At 46.6% G+C, this 13,331-nt stretch overlaps 1 protein-coding gene across 17 annotated transcripts in view; it reads left to right on the top strand.

Annotated features, from left to right (window-relative positions):
• The window catches only part of PRR5L (proline rich 5 like), a 165,778-nt gene extending 152,673 nt beyond the window's left edge, over positions 1–13,105 (top strand). For all 17 annotated transcript variants that reach the window (XM_021083178.1, XM_021083180.1, XM_021083177.1 and 14 more), the window contains one exon: positions 11,856–13,105. In XM_021083178.1, coding sequence (XP_020938837.1) covers positions 11,856–12,241 — 386 coding nt within the window. In that variant the 3' untranslated portion in view covers positions 12,242–13,105. The remainder of the gene's footprint in view (positions 1–11,855) is intronic.

Below are 13,331 nucleotides of genomic sequence, written 5' to 3'. Positions count from 1 at the left end.
GCTGCATCAGTCTCTCAGTGGAAATTTCCTTCTCTGAGTGGCAGGGCTGGCTCTCCCTGATGCAAATAACAAAAGGAGGGGAAAAAGAGCAAGCAGCCACAGTGCGGGGAGGTGATGGTCAGCTCCAGGCCTGCTATATTCAGTTTTAAGGCCTCCCGAGGGGCCCCCGGTGGCGGTGGCGGCTGGCTCACCGGGGGTGTGGCTGACACACTGGTCATGGGCTTGGCTCTGAAACCTGGTGGGAGCTTCACCAGGAAATGCTGTCCGCCTCAGGGGACTCACACAGCCCTGCCATCCCTGTGGTCTTGGCTGTGCCCACACCCAGTCTTGGGAGCCAGAACATTCCACCCTGAAAGCAGGAGGGAGAGCTGGAGGCCGCTCAGTCTGGGTCAGAGAATAGCCCTAAGGAGAGAGGTGGGGCCTGCCACAGAAGGAGCGGGGCTGTGGGAGCCCCAGGGGCTGGGCTTCTGCTGTGTGCCCTGGAGTAAGTTACTTAACATCTCTGAGCCACAGAGGGCTGAACACAGAGGAGGAAGTTGCCCTGTCCCGTGGAGGGCCCAGGCAGAGCTGCCACCTGCTGTGTGAATGGCCCAGCTAGGAAGGCCTGGAGCCTGTGGAATCACTCACAGGAGGGTCTTTGTGTGCCTCCCCTTCCCTTCTCTGGACCCCAGACCACACCCTGGCCCTTGCCATGCTGTGTGGTCATGGCACAATTATTTGTCAGTCTCCCCCCACCCTAGACTGTGAGCTCGCTGCATGTGACTCCCCTGTACCCCAGGAGTGGCCTAGACCTCTCATCCCAGGGAGGGCACGGATGGAGTCAGTGGGGTGCAGTTTTTCAGTCCCTCTCAAAGGAAAGGGCCCACCTGGTACAACCCCTCTTCAGGACTCCTCCTCTGAATCTCCATAGTGTTCTTGGCTGTAGTCCTGCCCTGACATTGTTGCATTGACCTTGTTTTAACACGGATCTGTGTGCAGGTGGTCCAGAGGTCAGGAGCAGGGGCGGTGCTGTCAGCCCTGGGCTTAATCCTGGTTTCCTCACTAACCATGAATGTGACATGATTTAGCATCTCAACCTCAGGTTCCTTTTCTGCAGAATGGTCAGAGACCATGTCAGTGAAGCGTCTCCCACTGTGATATGGTACATGGATGCTCAGATATTGATTGTTCTGAAGACCCTACACCCTCCCGCAATATACACTCATGCCCTGCTCCAGGCAGGCCCCACATCAGACTGACATTTCTCTCGCTCTCAGCAGCAATGAAGCACAGCATTTTGCACAAAGCTCAAGATGTGTTTGTTTAACGAGGGGGCAGGTGTCACGGGGACCGCCTCCTCCAGGCTGGCCATGCTCACTCTGGGCAACCACCCAAGTGGCTTCTCTTGTCAGTTGGCTGCCTATTGAACCCTCCAGGGACTTGGGGCTGCTGGACTAACAGTGTGGGAGAGATGAATGACATCCAGGCACCCATGTGAGACACCTTGCTAGCTTATTCTACCGGGTTGGGGCCTATGGAAATCATCAATGAATTCTTTCCTCCAGAGATGCTGTGTGTGTCCAGCCTGCACATCTGTCTCCCAGGCCCTCACCTCATCCCACATCATGGGCCCAACCTTTGTTCTCTTTTCTCTTCCTGGATTGGCACATACTAAATGCTCACCCAGCAGTCCAGCCCAGTCTCCTGCCAGGCTGGCTGTGAGGTTCCGGCCACAGTGTGAGTTTTGCAACCATCAACCTAGAGCGCTTGCTTGGAATAGCGGCGGGAGAGAAATGAATTGTTTTCAAGGGCATTTTTTTAAGGATGGCTCTTTAATGGGGTCCCTGCTTCTTTGAACTCTTCTAGTGCTTTCATTTTATAGTTATGGATTTTTGTGATCATAAAAGTAATACATAGTTATTATAAAGGTATGGGAACATTAGAGAGATGTGTGGCTTAGAGTGTACAAGCACCCATGCTTCAGAGAGGACCTCTGCCAGCTCCTGGCATAGATTTTTCCCTCCTGGTGGTTTGGCGTTTTGTCTCCTATTAATTCTCCCCAAAGAGAGGGGCCAATGACCCAGCCTCTTGTCTGGCGCCTGCTGGAGGCAGTGTTTGCTGTAACCTGAGTTCAGAAAGTGGCCATCTTAAGGGGCAGGTCTCCAAGGGCAGTAGCAGAGCCCTGAGCTGTAATACCATGTAGTGAAGAATATCTGAGCACTGCCATCCAGAGCCTAAGAGAATTGCACTGGGCCTCAGTCCTCCTCATCTGAACAATGGGGATGACAATGTGCTAGTGTTTCAGAGGGAGAATAAGACTCAACAGTGAGACAGCAGATGGGAACACACTCAGTAAGCTCTAAATTCAATGTAATATTATTTATGGGTTTTTTTTTTTTTTTTTGGCTGGGGGGGGGTTCGCCCCAAGGCATATGGAGTTCCCAGGCCAGGGGTCAGATCTGAGCCACAGCCTTGAACTAAGCCACAGCTGCAGCAACGCTGGGTCCTTAACCCACTGTGCCAGGCCAGGAATTGAACTCACGTCCTAGTGCTCCCAAGACACTGCCGATCCCACTGTGCCACAGTGGGAGCCCCTATTATTTGGTTTTGAGAAATAATTGCTGTTACTACCAAATAGCTCCCCGAGGGCTTCAGCCAGTAGTCTTGGTGACTTAATCCTAAGGATTAGGAATTCATCTGTTGTCACTGTATATATGTGTGTGTGTGTGGATACAGACAGACACATATGCACATATACTCACATGGACATACAAGAGGACCCGTGACGGGAACTGCTGGGAGTTCTACAGATTGATGTGCATCTCACTGTGATGCCCATCTAGGAGCTTGTGCTCTGGAGTGGCAAGAGCATGTATCAGGGCCTCCAGACCCATGGGAAGAGCTGACAGTCAACTAGAGCAGCACAGGCTGTCCCCAAGGCCAGCCCGTGACCAGCGAGGGCTGTCTGCTCTCCCTTAGAAAGTAGCCTCCCCCATGATCCTGTCAGGGGTGGAGGGAGCACCGACGTGGTCAGGCCCTTCTCCACTTCTCCCCACAGCATCCCCTGCTGAAAGAGGGACAGTGGGGGTCTTCCAGTTCTCAGGGACTGGGAGCCATGGAAAGCGAGAGAGGCACAAGGGTGTGGGCGGTTTGAGGCTGGGAGAAGTGGGCACCAGCAGGACAAGGGCGGCTAAAGAGGAGGAGATGCTTTGACCAGAACCCACCCGTCCCTCAGCCCGCCATCCTCCCCTCCTCTGCCTCTCTGGGGCCTTTCGTCCAGTTGCAGTGCAGCATGGTGCCTAAGCGGGAGAAGGGGCCAGTGCCTGTGTGGAGACTTTCCTGGGAGCAGGGGATGCAGCCTGCCCTGGTCCTTGCTCCAGCTACACTGTAGATCTCTGGTTTGGAAAGGCCCTAGGAACCAGGGTGCTGCTGACACGCGTGCTTCCTCCTTCAGACTCTTCTCCCTGAATTTCAGTTCCTTGACTATTCCGATTTTTCTCCCATCTCTCCAGCCCATCCTATAGCTGCCTCCCTTCTCCAGGGGAGAAGGGGCTTACGGTCGAGGTGCTTGGCTTCTAGAGGCCCACACCTGTAGTCCAGTCCCAGCTCACCTCCTCTTGGTGACACTGGCAGGTTACTTGACCTCTCGGTGTTTTACTTTCCCCATCTGCAGAGTGGCAGTAATGCTAACAGTACCTCCCCCACTGGGTAGAGAGGACTTAGTTCATATACACACAAGATGCTTAGAACAGTGGCTGAAACTCTCCACTACTTTCATGTATGTTATTAGCTCTTGGTACATTTATGGCCACTTTGGTGACCCTTCTTGTCTTACCAACCCCCTGCACAAAGCCATACAAGACAATGACTTCATCCTGAACCCTCTCTTCAGTTTCAGAGAGGTCATAGCCACTCTGAGAGCTCCAGCCACCACAAGGTGACTCGCAATTTTCATGTCCCAAAATGTTTTTCTCCTCATTATGAAAGAAATGCATGCATGTGAACTAAAATTTAAAAAATAATATATAAAGAAGAAACTTTAAAAAGCACTGGTAATGTGGAGATGGGATTAAAATGGCAGAATAGAAGGACTGGAGCTCAACTTCTCTCCTAAAAACAACAAAATTCACAACTAACGGCTGAACGATCTTCAACCAAATGGGCCAGAAACCTTAAATAAGATATCCTACTCCAGAAGACAAAGAGGAGGCCACATCAAGAGGTAGGAGGGGCGATTACACGATATAAACAACCCCATACCTCCCGGGTGGGAAGACCCACAGACTGGAAACTAACTGGTTCACAGAGACTCACCTACAGGAGTGAGTGTTCTGAGCCACACATCAAATGCCCACATGTGGGGATCTGGCACTGGGAGAAAGAGCCCCTGGAGCATCTGGCATTGAAGGCCAGTGGGGCTTGTGCACAGGAGCTCCACAGGACTGGGGGAAACGGAGACCCCATTCTTAAAAGGTACACACAGACTTTCACGTGCACTGGGTCCCAAGGCAGAGCAAAGTCTCCATAGGAATCTGGGTCAAACCTGACTGCAGTTCTTGGAGGATCTCCTGGGAAAACAGGGGTGAATGTGGCTTGTTGTGAGGGAAGGACATTGGAAGCAAAGCTCTCAGGAATATTCAGCAGCCTGCCTTTCTCTGGAGGTGGCCATTTTGGGACAATCTGGCCCCACCCATCAGTCAGCACTGAGAAGCCCCAGGGCAAACAACAACCCAGGTGGGATCACACAGCCCCGCCCCCGCAGTAAACTGGCTGCCTGAAGACCCCTCAGGCACACAGCTGCCTCTAATCCCATCCAGAGACTAAGCCCCACCCACCAGAGGGATTAGAATCAGCTCCACCTACCAGTGGGCAGGCATCAGCCCCTCCCATCAGGAAGCCTACAGCAACCGCCCTCCTCCCCACCAACTTCAGCCGCAAGGGGGGCAGACACCAGAAGTAAGAGAGGCTACAACTCTATTATCCGTAAAAAGGTCACCACACCAAAAACCTATAAAAAATGAAAAGACAGAGAACTATAACTCAGATGAGGGAGAAAGAAAAAACCCCAGAGAATCGGCTAAGGGATGAGGAGGAGATGCTCAGCCTCAAGGAAAAAGACTTTAGACTGTTGATGCTGAAGCTGATGCAAGACATTGGAAATAAACTGGAGGCAAAGATGGATAACTTACAGGAAACACTGAGCAACGAGATACAAGATATAAAACTTAAACAAGAAGAGATGCAAAATACAATAACTGAAATACAAAATTCACTAGAAGCAGCTAACAGCAGAATACAGGAGGCAGAAGAACAAATAAGTGAGGTAGGAGGAGGACAGATTAGTAGAAACTTGGGATGCAGAACAGAAAAGAGAAAAAAAACTGAAAACAAATGAAAAGAGTCTCAAGAACTCTGGGACAATGTTGAACGCACCAACATCTACATTATAGGGGTGCCAGAAGGAGAGGATAGAGAAAAGGGGACATAAAAAATATTCCAAGAGATAATAGCCAAAAACTTCCCTAACATGGGAAAGGAACCACTCACTCAAATCCAGGAAGCACAATGAGTACCACATAAAATAAACCCAAGGAGGAACGCCCTGAGACACATATTAATCAAACTGACCAAAATTAAAGACAAAGAGAAAATCTTGAAAGCAGCTAGGGAAAAAAAACAACATACAAGGGAATCCTGATAAGGTTATCAGCAGATTTTTGAGCAGAAACTCTGCAGGCCAGAAGGGAGTGGCATGATATACTTAATGTGATGAAAGGAAAAAACCTCCAACCAAGATTACTTTACACAGCAAGGCTCTCATTCAGATTTGAAGGAGAAGTCAAAACCTTCACCGATAAGCAAAAGCTGAGAGAATTCAGCAACACTAAACCAGCCTTACCACAAATACTAAAGGTTCTTCTCTAGGCAGAAAAGAAAAGACGGCAACAGGAAACAAAAATACCAAACATGACAAGGCTCACCAGTAAAGGTATATCAATAAAGATATGAAATCAAATTATGCCACCAAAATGAGAAATAATGAGAAGAGGTGGGTACAAATGCAAGACAATGGAGATGAACTTGCAATTAAGAGAACAACAACTTAAAACAATCTCATCTTACATCAAAACTTCAGAATAACTGCAAACCAAAAATCTACAATTGATACACAAACAAAAATCAACTCAAATACAACATTAAAGATACTCATCAAGCCACAAGAGGAGAAAACAAGAAAAGAAGGGAAGAAAAAAGACCAACAAAAACAAATCCAAAGAGATTAATAAAATGGCAGTAAGAACATACATATCAATGGACAGATCATCCAGACAGAAAATCAATATGGAAACACAGGCCCTGAAGGAAGCATTAAACCCGATGGACTTAATAGATATTTATAGGATATTCCATCCAAAAGTAACAGAATACATTCTTCTCAAGTGCACATGGAACATTCTCTAAGACTGATCACATCCTGGGCTACAAATCCAACCTCAGTAACTTTAAGAAGATTGAAATCATATCAAACATCTTTTCCAACCACAATGCCATATGACTAGACATCAACAAGAAAAGAACTGCAAAAAACACAAACACGTGGAGACTCAACAACATGCTACTAAACAACCAATGGATCACTGAAGAAATCAAAGAGGAAATTAAAAAATACCTAGAAGCGAATGACAGCAAAGATATGACACTCCAAAACCTATGGGATGCAGCAAAAACCATTCTAAGAGGAAAGCTTATAGCAATACAAGCCCACCTCAGGAAACAAGAAAAAGCTCAAAGAAACAAGCTCACTTTACAGCTAAAGCAGCTCGAGAGAGAAGAACAGACAAGACCTAAAGGTAGTCGAAGGAAAGAATCATAAAGATCAGAGCAGAAATCAATGAAACAGAAATGAAGAAAATCATAGAAAAGATCAATGAAACAAAAAGCTGTTCTTTGAAAAGATCAACAAAATTGATAAACCCTTAGCCAGACTTATCAAGAAAAAAAGAGGGAGTTCCCATCGCGGCGCAGTGTTTAACAAATCTGACTAGGAACCATGAGGTTGCGGGTTCAATCCTTGGCCTTCCTAGCCTCGCTCAGTGGGTTAAGGATCCGGTGTTGCCGTGAGCTGTGGTGTAGGTCACAGACGCGGCTCAGATCCTGCATTGCTGTGGCTCTGGTGTAGGCCAGTGGCTGCAGCTCCAATTAGACCCCTAGCCTGGGAACCTCTATATGCTGTGGGAAGCGGCCCTAGAAAAGACAAAAAGACAAAAAGACAACAACAACAACAACAACAAAAAAAAGGACTCAAATTAATAAAATTAGAAATGAAAAATGAGAAGTAACAATGGACATCACAGAAGTACAACGGATCATAAGAGACTACTATACGCAACTATATGCCAATAAAATGAAAACCTGGAAGAAATGGACAAATTCTTAGAAAAGTACACGCTTCCAAGACTAAACCAAGATGAAATGGAAAAGATGAACGGACCCATCTCAAGAAATGAAATTGAAACTCTGATTAAAAAACTTCCAACAAACAAAAGTCCAGGACCAGATGGCTTCACAGGCAAATTCTATCCAACATTTAGACACGAGCTAACACAAAAAAAGAAAACTACAGGCCAATTTCACTGATGAAGATAGATGCAAAAATCCTCCACAAAATACTAGCAAACTGCATCCAACAATACATTGAAAGGACGGTACATCATGATCAAGTGAGACTTAGCCCAGGGATGCAAGGGTTCTTCAATATCTGCAAATCCGTCAGTGTGATACACCACATTAACAAACTGAAGAACCAAAACCATATGATTCTCTCAATAGACGTGGAAAAAGCCTTTGACAAAATCCAACACCCATTTCTGATAAAAACCCTTCAGAAAGTGGGCATGACAGGAACCTACCTCAACATGATAAAGGCCATATACGACAAACCCACAGCAAACATCATTCTCAATGGTGAAAAGCTGAAAGAATCCCCGCTGAGATCAGGAACAAGACAAGGATGTCCGCTCTCGCCACTACTCTTCAACATAGTTCTGGAAGTGCTAGCCACAGCAATCAGATAAGTAAAAGAAATAAAAGGAATCCAAATTGGAAAGGAAGAAGTAAAACTATCGCTATCTGCAGATGACATGATACTATACCTAGAGAATCCTAAAGACTCTACCAGAAAACTGTTAGAGCTTATCCACGAATTTGGCAAAGTTGCAGGATACAAAATCAATACACAGAAATCGATAGCGTTTCTAGATACTAACAATGAAAAAGCAGAAAAGGAAATTAGAGAATCAATACCGTTTACCATCGCATCCAAAAGAATAAAATACCTAGGAGTAAACCTACCTAATGAAACAAAAGACCTGTACTCTGAAAACTACAAGCCACTGGTGAAAGAAATCAAAGATGACACAAAGAGATGGAAAGATATCCCATGCTCGTGGATTGGAAGAGTTAATATTATCAAAATGACTATACTACCCAAGGCAATCTACAGATTCAATGCAATCCCTATCAAATTACCAAGAATGTTTTTCACAGAACTCGAACAAAATATTTTAAAGTTTGTTTGGAAGCACAAAAGACCCAGAATAGCCAAAGACAGCCTGAAAAAGAAAAATGGAGCTGGAGGAATCAGGCACCCTGACTTCAGACTATACTACAAAGCAACAATCTTCAAAACCATATGGTACTGCCAAAGACAGAAATATAGATCCGTGGAAAAGGATAGAAAGCCCAGAATTAAACCCACACACCTACAGCCAACTACTCTATGACAAAGGAGGCAAGAATATACAATGGAGAAAGGACAGCTTGTTCAATAAATGGTGCTGGGAAACTGGGCAGCCACATGGAAAAGAATGAAATGAGAACACTCTCTAACACCATACACAAAAATAAACTCCAAATGGATTACAGACCTAGATATAAGACCAGACACTATCAAACTCTTAGAGGAAAACACAGGCCAAACACTCTCTGACATAAACGACAGCAATATCTCTCAGATCCACCTCTCAGAGTAGTGACAACAAAAAGAAAAATAAACAAATGGGACCTACTCAAACTTCAAAGTTTCTGCACAGCAAAGGAAACCCCAAACCAAATGAAAAGACAACCCACAGAATGGGAGAAAATCTTTGCAAGCGAATTGACGGACAAGGGATTAATCTCCAAAATTTATAAACACCTTCTACAGCTCCATACCAAAAAAACAAACAACCCCATCAAAAAATGGGCAGAAGATCTAAACAGACAATTCTCCAAAGAAGACATACAGATGGCCGAGAAACACATGAAAAGATGTTCAACATCACTCATCATTAGAGAAATGCAAATCAAAACCACTCTGAGGTACCACCTTATACCAGCCAGAATGGCCATCATCCAAAAGTCTACAAACAATAAGTGCTGGAGAGGGTGTGGAGAAAAAGGAACCCTAGTACACTGTTGGTGGGATTATAAATTGGTACAACCACTGTGGAAAGCAGTATGCAGATTCCTCAGAAAACTAAACATGGAACTACCATTTGATCCAGCAATCCCACTCCTGGGCGTCTATCCAGAGAAAACCACGACTCACAAAGACACATGTACTCCAACGTTCATGCAGCACTATTTACAATAGTCAAGACATGGAAACAACCTAAATGTCCATCGACAGAGGATTGGATCAAGAAGATGTGGTACATATACACAATGGAACATTATTCAGCCATTAAAAGAAACGAAATACCAGCATTTTTTGCAACATGGATGGACCTAGAAATATCATGCTAAGGAAGTCAGCCATACGATGAGACACCAACATCCAATGCTTTCACTGACATGTGGAATCTGAAAAAAGGACATCTTTGCAGAACAGATGCTGACTCACAGACACTGAAAAACTCATGGTCTCTGGAGGAGACAGTCTGGGGTGTGGGGGGCTGTGCTTGGGTTGTGGGATGGAAATCCTGTGAAATCAGATTGTTATGATCATTATGCAACTACAGATGTGATAAATTCATTTGAGTAATAAAAAAATACATAAGCAAATTACTCATTTTGAAAAGATCTATGGAGCACTGTATTACATACAATATTTCCAACACAACTATGAATCTGCCTAATTGGTATTTTTATTGTTTGTACCAGACCAGAGGTTTCCTGAAGGCAGATAACTACTCAATTTTTTATCCCAGCTCCTACCACATTATCTCTCCTAGTGTAAACTCTTGGTGAATGCTTGTTGATGAAATGTCTGTTAAGAGACACAAAAATAGTAAATTGACAGGGATTATGAGTCCTAATGTCATTTTTGAAGCTTTAGCCCTTGGACAGATTTTTTTAAATTACTCAATGAATTTTATTAATTTATAGTTGTACCATGATCATCACAACCAAATTTTATAGCATTTGCCCTTGAACAGATTATTAAATTTTGAACCTTAAAAAAAAAAAAAAAAGCACTGGTAATCCCTCTACCAAAAGGTAACTACTATTAATATTTTGATGTATCATTCGCTCAGTTTTTATATGTGTGTGCATGTATGTGTGTGTAATCCCAGTTTTACTTTATAAAGGGAAAAAATAGCATATAATAATACTGCTTATATTCTGCCTTTGTCACTAAATATTATACAGTGAACATTTTTTTAATGTTCCTCAATAGTCTTTGAAAATATCAAAATTTCTATCTTTAGCCACAGTGCCTTTGCCCAAGTTCAGAACTGCATGTCTGTTAACCTACGGAGGGCTGCATCTGGGGCTCCATGTGGCCAGGGCCAGTGCTGCTCCTGCCTCCTCCCCACCCCACCCTCTCTCACTACCTTTCTGGCCCTCAGCTTGACCCTTGGCTGCCCCTCCCTGGGCCTTGTATTTGCTGGCTTCTGTCTCTCTCACTACCTTTCTGGCCCTCAGCTTGATCCCTTGGCTGCCCCTCCTCCTCCCTGGGCCTTGTATTTGCTGGCTTCTGTTTTGTCAGTCTCTGGTGCTGGCCAGAGTGAGGTCTGGAATGAGACAGACCTTGTCTGAATCCCAGCTCTACTGCATTCTAGCTGTGTGAGCGGAGGTAAGTTACTACCTCTGATCATCATGTTATCTCCCACTTTACAGAGGAGAAAACGATCATAATTTAGGTTACGTTTTTAGGATTCAAGGATGAATGCATCTCATGATTTAGCATAGTTTTTAGAATACAGTGAGAGCTCAAGAAGTAGCAGTTTTATAATTTGTGTCCAGCCCTCTCTGCCTCTATGGAGGCCACCCATGGAGCCTCGTTCATTCTTTGGTTGAGTCCAGAGCATTGACTTGAACAGAACGTGGGTCTCAAACCACTGACCTGCTGGGAGCGCTGGTAGTCCTGGTTCAGAACAGTCTGGAGATGTCCCACTGCCCTTGCTTTGATAGCTGAGGCCCCCCCAGTTGTCTGTTCCTCTGGATTTACGCCTATGAAGCCTTTTCTACTTCCTCTGTTGACAAGGCAGAGGGTACATCATGCTGAGTAGAACCAGAGGGCTTTTGGTTGGTCCAGCCAGTGCCCAGGTCTTCAAAGAAAACTGGTTGAGAGGGAATCAAGGGCAAAGCCAGTGAAGCTCAGGCAGCAGCTGGAAAAGACTGGAGGCTCCCTTGGACCTCATCTATCATGGAAAGTCCTTTGGTGGCCCCTACTATGAGGGGCGTGTTGGTCATAGGCAGTATCAGGCATTAAGTAGATAAAGTTGCACGAGGAAGCATTTGACCTGGCCAAGTTCTTCCCTTCTACTTCAGGGTCTCATTTAAAACTGTCCCTGAGGGTGGAGCCACCACTTTCCTCTTCCCCGAAACTAATTAGGAGTTTTTGACACCAACTCTCCAATTACCCGTCTTTATTGGTCTTTCTCTTGCAGCCCGGCGCCACTCCAGGGTCCGGCCCAAGGTCACACTCCTGAACTATGCTGCACCAGTCAGCCGCCCACTGAATGAGATGGCCCTGACCCCTCTGACGGAGCAAGAGGGGGAGGCCTACCTAGAGAAGTGCGGCAGCATCCGGCGGCACACAGTGGCCAATGCCCACTCGGACATCCAGCTGCTGGCCATGGCCACCATGATGCACTCAGGCTTAGGGGAGGAGGCTGGCAGTGAGGACAAGTGCCTGCTCCTGCCGCCCAGCTTCCCCCCACCCCACCGGCAGTGCTCCAGTGAGCCCAACATCACCGACAGCCCAGAAGAGCCGGAGCAGGTGGCAGCGGGCAGCCAGGAGGACTCGGAGCTGAACTGTGCTTCCCTCAGCTGAACGCCTGCCTCCGGAACCTCCTAGCCCAGGCCTGGCAACCAGGATGGAGGACGGCTCCGCCCCAGGGATCACCCGGAGGCTCTTCCTCTGGGCAGTGCTGCCCTAGGGCCTCTTCAGGTACAGGCCTAGTCTAGGTGCCGTAGGCAAACTCCCTGTCGTAAGCCTCTCTCCATTTTCATGATTCTGACCATTGCTCTGTGGCCACACAGACCCAAATGCCTAATGTCCACCTTCTGACTTTCAGCCTCGCCTGCCTGACTCACCTCACTTCCTGCTCTCTGGGCTTTTCCCCTCAGATAGGGGACTCTCCCAGGCTCCCCAGTCCCAGTGCCCCTGTGTTCCCTGAGCAGGTCATCTGAGCTACAGGAGCCACACACAAAAACAGCAAGGAGATGTTGGCGTGTGAGGTTCCCTCTGAGGTCTTGTGATACAGAGGCTGCTGGGCCTGTGTGGAGTGTGAGGAGACCTCAGCCCCTCCCAGGCCTGATTCTGGGAAGGCATCATTCATTTCAGTTACAGAATTACCAAGAGTGTCCCCACTGGTGGGTGAGGGTCTGCCCTCCTCTATATCCAGACCCTACATGCTGCCTTGGGCTTTAGCCCAGGAGGTCATAGGGCCAGAGGATCCCCGTCTTTGATGAAGCCTCAGCATTCCCCTCTCAAGCTTCTTCCTGACTCAAGGAACTCACCTCCCCGGTGGAGTAGCTATGCCTGCCTCCCGCTCTGACTTCAGAAATGGATTCTTCTCCTCTTGTGGTGGAGGGGCCAGCTGATCCCCACCAACTAGTCTGTTCCTGGATTTGACTTGAATTTTTTAAAAGTGCATCGTTTCAAAAATAAATTGCTTGCAAACATTTGCACATAGGATCGTGCACTGCTCATTTCCAATGGGATGTGTCTTCAAACCGAAAGATAAGCAGAACCCCTAGGAAAGGAGACTGGTAGTGGTCCAGGGTAAAAGTGATTGGGGTGGGCAGGGCTCAGAGGCTGTAGAGCTCCAGCAGCAGCCGGACTTGAATCCAGAACAGCCTGTGTTTGTGAGTGTCGTGGTTTACAGGAAAAGCTGCACTGAGGTAGGGAGAGTCAGCTT

This window comes from Sus scrofa, chromosome 2 (genome assembly GCF_000003025.6).
Source record: "Sus scrofa isolate TJ Tabasco breed Duroc chromosome 2, Sscrofa11.1, whole genome shotgun sequence".
NCBI lineage: Eukaryota > Metazoa > Chordata > Mammalia > Artiodactyla > Suidae > Sus > Sus scrofa.
Note: the sequence above shows the minus strand (reverse complement) of the source record. Positions and strands in the feature narration are given on the sequence as shown.